This window comes from Sceloporus occidentalis, unplaced genomic scaffold, assembly GCF_023333645.1.
Source record: "Sceloporus occidentalis isolate IW3139 unplaced genomic scaffold, rSceOcc1.0.p SCAF_72, whole genome shotgun sequence".
In the NCBI taxonomy this organism is placed as follows: domain Eukaryota; kingdom Metazoa; phylum Chordata; class Lepidosauria; order Squamata; family Phrynosomatidae; genus Sceloporus; species Sceloporus occidentalis.
Genome location: NW_028317052.1, coordinates 3579995 through 3592296, shown reverse-complemented (window position 1 = coordinate 3592296; position 12302 = coordinate 3579995). Strand labels below are relative to the sequence as shown.

Below are 12302 nucleotides of genomic sequence, written 5' to 3'. Positions count from 1 at the left end.
ATTTGCAATAAAAAAAGTTAGACCACCTGCAGCCAAACTCACTTTCCTTATTCACATCATTTCTTGTTTTTTTTCCCCATCAGCCATTGTTATTATAATTTAACAATTTATATAGCGGCATCATATTAACATCGTCTGATTGTCCGTCTTGGTGATTAAGAGTATTTTTTGTTGCGCTTCATATAACAGATTACAGAGTTAATATTTAAAACTGCATAACAAATGAAGAGAGTCAAGTAAGGGGTTGTTTGATTAGTATTATTGTTCTTACAATCTTATGTAAGAACTCTGAGGATCCTGCCGTTATCCGGGACACTTTTGGGTCTGACTTTGTCTCATAAAAATCTCAGATTAAGTTTTTGATTGTAAACTCGTTTCTGTTATTCAAATTGTTATGTTACATACTACTTGTTATGTCCGCTCTACCCACTGTACAGTGCTACGTAATATGATGGCGCTATATAAAACAAAAACATATATTATTTATATACAAATAATAAGTACATTGTTCAGGGCCACACGTTGTCTGTAATGAATCAGCAAAGAGAGACATTTTGGACATTTACATAAACTAAATCAAAGCACACCATAAAAGAGTCAGCTTCAGAATAGTGACCCTGAGGGTCTCCCCATCCCCCACAATATTGGTTTAAAAATATATACCTTTTTTATGTCAAAAATGAAAACAGCTATTTCTTCATAAATAAATACTGATTTATCAAGAAAAGTAACGTTTGTTGGATATCTCACCACACCCAAACCTTAATATGGGTCATTTTACTATTATTATTTTCTTGAATTTGTGTGGTTTTTGCATGGCGAATAGCAGCCCTCCCATTGTAAAATATTACCCCTGTTATAAGAACGCATTGCTTACACCTTATGGTGGAAGAGCTGCTTCCTCACACACCGCCAAGAGTCAGCGGAAGAGCTGTCTCTGTTGGACCAGTGGGTGGAGCTGAAGGAAGCTCCGTGTAACCTGGCATGCGCTTGGTCTCCGGCAAGATGGTGGCGCCCTTGTAGAGAGGCGTGAGTTGAGAAGTGTTCCGGGAATGTGGTCTGCAGTATCCGTGGCTCTGCGGGCCGGTTCGGTCCAGATACTTGCCAGGCGGCAGCCAGGTTAGTCTGCACTGCCGGGTCTGGTACTAGTATTCAAATTGTGTTAAATTAATGTTGCCTTTCGTTTCTGATGACGATCGACTTTTGTGTACTAGAACTTTATATTAATTTATTGCACAGTTAGCATTGGTATAGGGACGCCGACTTAACTCTTTAATCAAGGATATATTCTCTATTAAACCGGTTCCCAATGCTAGGTGTCATTGTGTGCCGTGCACTCAGGGCCGGCCCTATAATGGGGCAGACTGGGGCAATTGCCCCAGGCGGCACTTTAGAAGGGGCGGCACTTTGCCGCCCCAAGCGCTTTTTTTTTTTTTTTTTTTTTTGAAGCGGAGGAGAGAGAGAGGGGCACCGAGTGGTTTTCGCTTACCCGCTCGGCGCCCCTCTCTCTCTCTCCTCTGCGGCGAGTCTCCCTGTTCGGTCCCGGTGCCGGCTTGTAATGCAGAGCGCCGGAAGTGACGTCAATTTCCGGCGCTCAGCATTACAAGCCGGCACCGTGGCAGAGCAGGGAGACTCGCCGCAGGACTGTTTAAAGGTAAGTACCGGGGGGGGATCGTAGATTATGGCGTCGGCGAAGTTTAAAATGCCGCCCCCCCCCCGGCGTCGGCGGGGGGGGGCGGCGTTTTAAACTTCGCCCCAGGCGGCGTTAAGTCTTCGGCCGGCCCTGCGTGCACTTGTCCTGTGTTGCTCCTTAAGCAGGCTAATTATATATCACCATAGGTACACTGTCAGATTCGATGCTATTATTATTTTATATAGTGCCATCATATTCTGTAGCGCTGTACAATGGGATATTGTACAGCGCTACAGAATATGATGGCGCTATATAAAATAAATAATAGCATTGAATCTGGCAGTGTACCTACGAAAACCTATATATATGTTTTTTTAGACTGAGTTAATATTCATAGCTGCCTAGTTTAATACAAACTGTTCTTCAGTATAGCGTTTCTCTATTATACATATTGTAACCTGACTAGGTAACAGAAATTACATTTGTTTTCTGAAAGGCCCTCACCCCCTCAGTATATTTAAACCGGTATATGGTGTTGTACATACATGTTGATTGCTGACAGAGCCCATCTTGTTGACATACATAACATATTGATGCGAGGTAGGCGTGCCTCAGATATATGCCATAATTACACAAAAGAAGCATTTTCCATAATTACACCGCTTATTTTGTGCCTCTAGGGCACCTACGTGCAACTGCAGCGACTCCATCCATGTTCTGGCTGAAGGTCATATGAGTTGCAGTCAACAAGAGCTCGTCTTCTCTTCCTTTTACTATTGCATACAATATGAATGTCTGAATTTCTTTTTAATAAAGTGTGGTTTTACTGACAATATCTGATCCCTGCATGTAAGCGGGGATCAGACAATTCCTACTGCATGGTGTCGTCTGCGTGCGCATAAAGGACTCAAGGTGTTTTTTCTTTTTTTATACACAGATAAATGCATAATAAGTAGTTTTAATGCGTTCTTTATTGATGGGGCTATGTAGGACACTAGAGTATCTGTTTTATTTCTGGTTTAATGATCTATTTTAGTGAGGCGAAGCTTCCTTTTAAATCCTAACAAATATTTGTAGCTGTGCTCCTGTATTTCCTCGTACAAAATGCAATACTTTTTCCTGTACCGATTCCGACTGTCTTCTTTTGCAGTAATTTCCACTCTGCTGAGGAAACAAGCGCTACAAAGAATCAATGTGTTTGTTGCATGTTCATACAGTAAGGACTCTGCCATTGGGCGATTGTTGGGGATAAGTCAAGAACAATCATCAAATGAAAATGTAATCCACAAATATGCACCGCCTGTCCCGTTTGATAAGGGTAAATCCGACGTTCTTTACCAAATATTTAAGTTTTATATGAACAGCCTCAGTATAACATAGATGTGTTAATGGCAGACTTAAGTTGAGCAATGCTTTCATTTTTTCATAATGTAATTTGACTCTAATTCTAATGGGCAATTTTTATATATTTTATATTTAATTACCATTAATTGTTACAGGTGATGGCAAAGGAAAGAAACAGAGTAGCAGGCATGTATAGGAAAGAAGGTGTTTTTTGGGTTTTTTTCTTTTAACTCACAGTTACTGTAATTCTCTATTACAAAAATTAGAAAATACCTTTCATGACTTAACTGTAACAGTCTAGGTCTTACAGCAGGTGACTTAAATTCTACTTTTTCCAGTACATGTATTAAAAACATGCCTTTAGTAAAATCCTCATAATGTTATATCATCCCTGTTTAAAGAGGAATTTACACCGTACTTTAATTATTGTCCTATGGTTGTGAGGTCTATATATATATACATATATATATATAATTTGTTTCACTCGAGTACTCGCCTGGCCATGATACTCTCCTATTTGTGGAGCTAGTTCTCACAGTTTGGCTTCATCCAGGAGATAGGAACGTGGCACCAGATTTGCGATTATACTCTCAATCCACATGTGGCACTTCTATCAGCTAGACTAAACACAAAACGCTTAATTTATAGGTAGTTTTAATTTTGTATGCTGTGACGGTTTCCCTTTAAACACTCTATACTAGTATAGAACATGCTAGTTCTTTTCATTCAGAAGCTTAATAGAATTTGAGTGGGAATGTGGTCTTTTAAGGCCCAGGTTTTGTTGTATTTCATGCTAACTTATGACACTAATTGGAATCTCATGCTGTCTCGAGAGATCCTCACCTTAAAGATGCACCGCAGCCGTCGTACTCACTTTAATGCACAGGTACTGAAAGAAGAGTGAAAAACCACCAATTACGCACAGGTTATATGAATTCATTAAAAATATGGAAGGGCTGATTCATACCTCCTTAAGGCCACAGCACCCAGCATGAAACTAGATGGTTCTATTGGTCTAAATTAATGAAATCTGATGCGTTGAGATCATTCTTATCATCACAGTACTTTCCATTGTGTACCTTGTATTGAGCAGAGAGTTTTTACATAGTGAGATCACCACTGGGATGTAATAACGTTGGCTACATGGTCTCACAAGACCATAGCCAGCTCACTACTGGTACTATCCCCCCTTTGTTTTTCCCTTCCTTCTTGCTCGTCTTGCTTTCACCTTTTTCTTGTTCCTCTACCAATTCTGGAAAGTGACCATTATGTATTGTATTTGATTTGAAGGATGGACAGTTGGTAAAATGGTCATTTTTCTAATGCGAAATAAACATGAGATTTAATAGATATATATATATATATATATATATATATATATATATATATATATCTCACACACAAACACACATATGAACAGGAACACACTAGGGATGATCATCCCCGGCCTGCTGGGTACATGTGGCTGGACTCTAATCTTATATCATCTTTTGCTGCACGTTGCTGTGTAAATCCAGCAGTCAGCCACACATTCAAGCATTGGATCAGCCGGACAAGTGGCGATAATGGTAAGCGGGAGGCAGAAATGATACTAGCCCACTGAGTATTTGTACCGTGTGTTTGATGGCCAGTCCGGACTTACATATGAAAGCGGAGTGTTACTTAAGGATTATGTTATTTTTTGGAATGCAAAAGAGGAACTCCTCATAATAGACTCTAAACACAATGATCCCCCCCCCCCCCCCAGCTCTAGTCCCTTGCCCAAGCCTTTTGGCCAAACACTGTAAATACTGGTAAATGTGTAATAAATCATTGTTTCCATGCCGGATGCATATTTGCAGTGTTCCTGTGTCCTTTAGGGCTCTTCTGTTGCTATTACTCATTTATTTTGATACTTAACATGTTTTAGAAATCTTGTCATGGGATGCACCTGGAGATTTAGGAAGCTAAATTAAAAATAAGGGAACAGCCCAGTTTTTCCATGTAAAATATTAACACATTGGCTTACTCATGTATATATATATATATTTTTTTTTAATCAGATTAGGTTAAAATCAGATGGAATTCCTATAGAATTAGGAAAAGTTGAATCCTACGTGTTGCCACTTAGACACAAATATCCTTGTTTTTCCTCTCTCTGCAGCTGAAAGTGAAAGTTTGCTAATACATAAACCAGACCAACCAGAGAACGCAAAAGTCCTAAACGTTGCAATTTTAGGAGCACCGAATGCGGGAAAATCAACTTTATCCAACAAACTTCTGGGTAGAAAGGTAGAGCACGGCCTCCCACAATACCACAGCCTTTTTACACTACACAATAGGATTTGTTAAAGATGTATAGGAAATGCCATTGCCATGGTTTGATTGCCATGGATAAGTGAGCTCTTAATTTGTAAAGTTACTTCTTGGAACCCAGGCACCATTGCTTGCATCGTTTATAGTAGTTTACGTTGAGAAAAGACTTGCCTCCATCAAGCTGAACCCCTTTTACTATTCCTTTTTAGTACACATGACATATTACAATGTGTCATGATTTTGTTTTTTTTTTACAAAAATAAAGCCCAAATGGAGAAGCCATGTGTGGAAAAATGAAGTTCACCTTATCATTCAATAGCTTGTAGAACCACATTTAGCAGCAATAATTTGAAGTAATCGTTTTGTGTATGACTTTACCAGTCTCTCACATCAGAGTTTTGTCCCACTCCTCTTCACAACGTTGCTTCAGTTCATTGAGGTTCGCGGGCATTTGTTTATACACAGGTGTGTTAAGGTCCCGCCACAGCATTTCAATTGGGTTGAGGTCTGGACTTTGAGTGAGTTATAGCAACACCTTGATTATTTTCTTTTTCAGCCATTCTGTTGTAGATTTGCCGGTGTGCTTCAGATCAATGTCCTGTTACATAACCCAATTTCGGCCAAGCTTTAGCTGTCCTTGCATTTGACTCCAAAATACTTTGGTATACAAAGGAGTTCATGGTCCACTAAATAACTGCAAGTTTCCCAGATCATGTGGCTGCAAAACAAGCCCAAATCATCACTCCTCCACCAATTTGCTTGACAGCTTGTATGAGGTGTTTGGTTTTCTCCAAACATAGCGCTGTGAATTATGACCAAACCTCTCCACTTTGGCTTTATTTTTGTTGAATAAATCATGATACAGTGTAACGTACCTAATTTTTAGACCTGCTGAGGAACAGATGATTATGTCCTGATATATAAAATAGAATTCAAAGAGGGGGTACGTTTTCACAAGACTGTATGTTTTCTTTACCCATTATACAGCACTGCTTAATATATAAATCAGTACGTAATAATCCACTAGCAATTAGTAAATTAATGCGGTGTCCGCACAAATACTGGTGGGTGTATGTCTGAGACACAGGAAAGCTCCGTAAATGGCGAAAAGTTGAAATGTTAAAATATGTTTTAATTGGTTTCGGGGTCTGGATTCTCAATGCGTACATTTTTTATTTTATTTTTTTGGATCGACCTTTCGTACACTCTATTATCGCATATCTACGGTTCAACAATGTATCTGTATATTTGTATTTACTGTAGGTTTTTCCTGTATCCAAGAAAGTGCACACAACCCGCAGCCAAGCGATGGGCGTTCTTACAGAAGGAGAAACTCAGTTGGTAGGTTTTATCTGTACCAAGCAAAACAAATACCTTGTATGCAGCTTTTTGCTTGAGCTTTCAGCAGCGTATTTGCACCAATTACATGAAAGAAACCTATCCTTATTCACAAAATCTCTTCACATGCCATTTTTTTTTATGCACTTTCTTTTTGGTATCCTGCTTCTTGTACTTAGAACTCTACAGTTGCTCGCTGGCATTTATTTAGATGTATTCTGTTACCTTCTGATGTTTGTTATACTGTCACTTAATTTTAATTCTATTAAATATTCTTTTTTTTGTTTATTATTCATTACTTGTATGTAATTTTGTTTGTTTTCCAAATGCAGGTAATTCTTGATACGCCCGGCATGGTCAACAATAGGAAAGTAAAAAGGTATGTTCTCTGTTGTCTGACGTGACTTCATTAATCTGAGTTTATGAGCAGTTATTTTTCTAGAGTGCTGACGTGATGACATTTGTACTTCATTTTAGTTCTTGGCAACCTTTTGTGTTCCTTGTAAGGGTTAAGCTGTGGTCTTTGCCACTGATCTTGAGAATAATGTCAGTTTTATGACTAATAGAACTTTGCCACATTTCTCGGTAAAGTAAATTGAAAGTATAGCGTTCTTTGGGTGCGTTTTACATCCGGAACACTGGTTTGCCTGTTTTTTGTATCTTAAATGATTACCCTTGGTAAAAGCTGAAGCTCCCTTTCTCCTCCGTGGTAGTAAAACTGTTAAACGATAGCACCTATTTAATCCAGGTTGACCATAATGTTCAAAATCTATTGCCGCTTAATGACTGCTTTGGCCAAAACACTTCTCCTGCATGGGAAATAGCTGTGGTGCGGAAAAGGGGCAGATTCTGCAGAACCCCCCCATGCAGTTGCAAGGGGAACACCACGTAAATTTAAAGGCATTTATCATATGCATTAAAGTGCACGATGGCGGAGTGTCCCTTTAATGTTTCAAACTCTCCTACGTAATGGTATGAATCATTCAACCAAAGTGTAAAAAAAACAAAACAAAAAAAAGACATGAAGGCTATGCTGCAGAAGATAGTTTCTTGATGTTGTACCTTTTTCTTGAAGGCATAATTTGGAGAAGTCCCTACAGAATGACCCCTGGGATTCCATGAAGTCCGCTGATGTTGGTGAGCATTGTATTCTGTTCTATTCTCATGTGTCTTAAAAGGTCTGGGGTCTCTAGAATTGTATCAACACCTAACCAGGGGGCTTCTCCGGAGCCATACAACATCTTTTGGGGGTTGGCATCATTAGCTGTGCATGCTGGAGAGCTAAAACATATAATAGCATATAATGTCTGGGCACAATCCTAGACCACCATAAATTTATATTAAAAAAAAAAAAATAATAATCAGTTTGTTGGGTTAATGCAAGAGGATAACTTGTCAGTATTTCTTATGTCTGCAAAAACTAGATTAACATTGACTGCCGCTATACTTTTCAGGCAGAGACTGAAAAGGAGCAATACTTTAATCCACTTCATATACACCCAGAGATTTGTTTTATGCTCAAAGGGACAGTTTACTAGGACTTAATGTATATTAATGTTCTCTGTGAGGCCATAGCCAGACAGAGGTAGTAAAAAAAAACCAAAAAAAAAAAACCTACGGCTACCGGTACCTTGATCTTCAACTTTCCTTTCGACTGGCTGCAAATCTTGTGGGTTTTTACTCGGTCCCTGAAGTTGTATTGTTATTACTATTTTAAGACGCTAAATACTCCCATGAGTACAGCTCCTGTTACAATGGCTAGAAGCTGAATGTTTGGGCTTTCCCTGGAAGCAAGAAAGCAAAATTAACTACCAGCCCCCGTACTGGAATGGGTGCAGAGATATAAGGCACAAAGCTTTACAGTGTCCCATTTTTATACCCGTAGTTGCTTTCTTGTTTCAGTGTTGGTTATGGTAGATGTTTCGGATCACTGGACCAGGACGTCTCTTCACTCTGAGGTCCTAAAGTGTTTGTCTCAATATTCTAATATCCCCAGTGTTTTGGTGATGAACAAGGTGAGTTCACGTTCCGCATATTTCATCAGTTTGGTTGTTAAATTTATATTTGAATCTTAGATCCCTGCTGTATTGGGCCTTGACAGTTTGTAACACAAGCTGAAAAGCGATGGGATGATTTCCATTTTGTGTGTGTGTGTGTATGTATGTGTGTATGTATATATATATATATATATATATATATATATATATATATATATATATATATATATATATATATATATATAATCTCATCCAGTCGCTTTCTCAGCTTGTCGGTGATCTTCACATCATCCATATTCTGTCTGGGTGGCCAAATTCTGCAGAAACCACCCTCCAATGAACAATTGGGGGGGGGGACATTACGTCTTATTCTATATGGCATAATACCCTTTTACCTAGAGACAGCATTGATTGACATGAGAGAGGGAGATGTGTAGCAGTCTTAATGCATGTTTAACTATATTTCCTTTCTCTGGTTAAACCACTTTATTTTCTTCTTTTTTGCACAGGTAGACCTGGTGAAGAAGAAAAGCCTTTTGCTTGATATTACCAACGTATTGACTGAGGGTGTAGTACACAAAAAGAAGGCTGTTGTAAAGCCCTTACTAAAACCTTCATCACGCCAAGGTCCCAAACCTATGGAGGAGGAAACTTCCACATCTCGGTATGAAGAGCCAGGGATGACTGTGCAGCAGCTGGAGGTGGATAAATCCTCTGATAATGTCATAAATCCAGAGGCTATAAAACAAGCCGCACTTACAGACTGGAAAAGCCAGAAAGGCTGGCCTCATTTTCAAGAGGTTTTTATGCTCTCTGCTATTGATGGCGATGAGGTGGAGACATTGAAGGTAAATTAATTCGGCAACAAGTTGTGCATAAGATGAATTCAGTTTAGATTTTCTGTTTAAAGTATGCAGAGTGAAGTTTATAGCCACTTACCAGTTCATTCAATTTGCTATACATATTCAGAGCTTTAAGAGGTTTTGATACCATATTTTGCCAATGACTTTTTAGGCACCTGTCATTTATTTGCTTCGTAATTCCAGGTGTAACAAAGAACACAAGGGAAGTGTAAAGACCATGTCACAATCACTAGAAAATTAGAGGCTTAGATGTAATGGATTTTACCTGGAGGGTTGTAGACATGTGGAAGGCTAATACAGTGAAAGATGTATGGAATATGCATATGGCTATTGAATCTAAGAGAAGGCCAATGACTGTTAAAGGTCTGAATCTTTACAACAGGAAAACAAGTAGGGTAAATTGGCTCAAATTCTGTGTTTCTATACCCAAAACTCCAAATTGATTTAATGCCTCTTTAGGTCTGTTGTAAAGAGCTGGAGATGCCCCTTCTTTACCGTGTTCCATGGCGTAGAATACAAACGTTTTCATTGTTTGCTTTCAGAAGTACCTGCTCAGCCTGGCTAAGCCTGGAGAGTGGGAATATCACAGCGATGTAGTTACTACTCAATCCCCCCAAGAAATATGTAACAATATAATAAGGGAAAAGTTACTGGAATATTTGCCCCAAGAGATACCATATAACGTGACCCAGGTAAGATCCATGTTTCTTTTTATGGCTCAAATATGACCCATTTCGAAGATTTTGGTAAACACAAACTTTTAAATCTAGGCTGCAATGCTAGCTTTGTAACTCGTGACCTTTTTCAAACCTGACGCACGAGTAATACCTGTCCTGATGATCCTCCACGTTATTAATGGATTCATATAGCGCCATAATATTCTGCAATGTTATCTATGCTTATTTTAATATTGCGATTACAGGTAACGGATATATGGGAGGAAGGCTCTGGAGGAGAGTTGGTCATTGTACAGATATTGCTTGTTTCAAAAGAAAATCACGTGGTATGTACTTCCTCTCTACTGCTGTTAAGAGGTGTTACCCCTGAACGGGTGAAATGGATGGTATTCTGCATTCTTGGTAAATGTTTTTATTTATTTTTTGCACAGAAACTTCTTATTGGCCGTGGAGGTCAGCTGATCAGTAAGATCGCCCAGGAAGCTGGACAGGACCTTATGAATATATTTCTCTGTGATGTTCGGTTGCGTCTTGCGGTGAAGTTTAAGAAGTAATTTCGCACTTGCTCTGTCCTTCCCATGGTAAGGGCAAAAGAAGAACTTGCGTTTCTGAGTTGGCTAATTGATCACAATTACTGTGATTTAGTTGGCAAAGGGACTTTTATTACCTTCAGCAACGCCCATCAACCAAGCATCAGCATCCTGCCCCGACTTTGTCTGAGCATCATACCCTATATGCTAATATACCATTCTTCTGAACTGTCGCCTTTACAAGTTGTACTTTATTTTATTATGGGTTGTTTTTTTTTTTTGTGATCCGCAAAGCAAATAACGAGCGCTTTATGATTTCCTTACTGTAGCAGATAAAATGGGCCAAGTCAAGTACAACTAATGCTGTAGTTACACAGCAAAAAGATTCTGTTCTGCTCAGTAATGGATCTAAAAAAAATTGTGTATAGGTGGGCAGAATGTCTGAATGCAAAGAGCCAGTTTTTGATACAGAACTGGAAGACGGCAAGGGAAATAATAACCGTAGATAATTCATTACAAATGCTTTTTTTTAAGTTTCCTATAGATGCATTTATAACTTGAACTCGCTGCCTAAAATTCCACTCTTTAAAAATCAAGCAGTGTAAGTATTATCTGACAAAACATATAATAAATTGTGTGTTAATATGACAGTTTTGTGTACCTTTTAGATATGTCTATAAAAGTTTTCATACCTTTTAGTTGACAGACGGGGAGTTGTGGGAGCATTGCTTTAAAAAGGATACCTCTTTAATTAATGGACAACCATCCACAGACGCTGCCCGACTAAGCAAGATGGGAATAATCAGCCACAATGCTTAATATGATAGGCAAGGTTTTTACACAGTTTACCTCCCATCATGCTCTTACTGTAGCTTGCAAGTGGGCAATGTGTCCGTAGTATGGATTATGTACTAAGGCATAAAAAGTCAGGTAGCACCCCAATATCAAATCCGGTTTGCCCTGTAATGTATATGTTAATCTATAGAGCTATTATTGATTGAAGTTGCAGTGTGTTTATTTCCATAAAACAATATGTAAAATTACTATATGAAGTTAAAGTACTGAAGCAACCGCTGTGCTTATTTCATTGACCCCCCTTTGCCTCGTCCCATATTGATCAAATGTTAATGACAAAAGCACAATACAGGTTTCATAAAACATCATTTAGTAAACGAAAAACATATTTTAGTGCATAGCACTAAGAGTATATATAATCACTAATAAATATAAGCAATAAATACTTTATTAGTACAATTGTAAATCATATATAAAGGAAGACACAGGTTTTGTGCATGAATATCACCCTTTGCATTTGTTTCACCCAGCATTACGAGATGTTCCTCAGGAGGTCTTTTTGGAGAATGGAGAAGCAGCAGTAGAACCCTTACCATTACTAAACTCAGTAATGGTAACGGTTTCACCGCCACTCCATGAGAGATGTCTTGGTGCCTTTGCAGAGGATGCCGAAGATGTTCTGCTAGGATTTTCTGAATATATACCAATATAACAGGCATTTCCTTTCTTCCATGTAATCCACTATACAATAACAATAATCTGTATTTTTTTTCATAGCCAGGCATGTGCTCCAGATCTTGGATCTTCATCTGTTTTGAGCTTAAACTTTC

At 38.7% G+C, this 12302-nt stretch overlaps 1 protein-coding gene across 1 annotated transcript; it reads left to right on the top strand.

Annotated features, from left to right (window-relative positions):
- Window positions 1–1052: 1052 nt before the first annotated feature.
- On the top strand, window positions 1053–10701 carry LOC149286101 (GTPase Era, mitochondrial-like). The gene is made up of 11 exons (XM_089494430.1): window positions 1053–1119; window positions 2784–2951; window positions 5121–5248; window positions 6536–6613; window positions 6943–6989; window positions 7686–7747; window positions 8513–8625; window positions 9117–9455; window positions 10013–10162; window positions 10393–10473; window positions 10579–10701. The coding sequence occupies exons 1-11, from the start codon at window positions 1053–1055 to the stop codon at window positions 10699–10701; spliced, it is 1356 nt and encodes a 451-aa protein (XP_089350556.1).
- The last annotated feature ends 1601 nt before the right edge of the window (window positions 10702–12302 follow it).

What these genes read in the sequence shown, in the direction of transcription:
- LOC149286101 (XM_089494430.1), top strand. Translation starts at nt 1,053, where the DNA reads ATGTGGTCTGCAGTATCCGTGGCTCTGCGGGCCGGTTCGGTCCAGATA. An exon ending in ACAAACTTCTGGGTAGAAAG is followed by an intron (nt 5,249 to 6,535) that starts GTAGAGCACGGC and finishes TATTTACTGTAG; the next exon opens with GTTTTTCCTGTATCCAAGAA. An exon ending in AACAATAGGAAAGTAAAAAG is followed by an intron (nt 6,990 to 7,685) that starts GTATGTTCTCTG and finishes TTTTTCTTGAAG; the next exon opens with GCATAATTTGGAGAAGTCCC.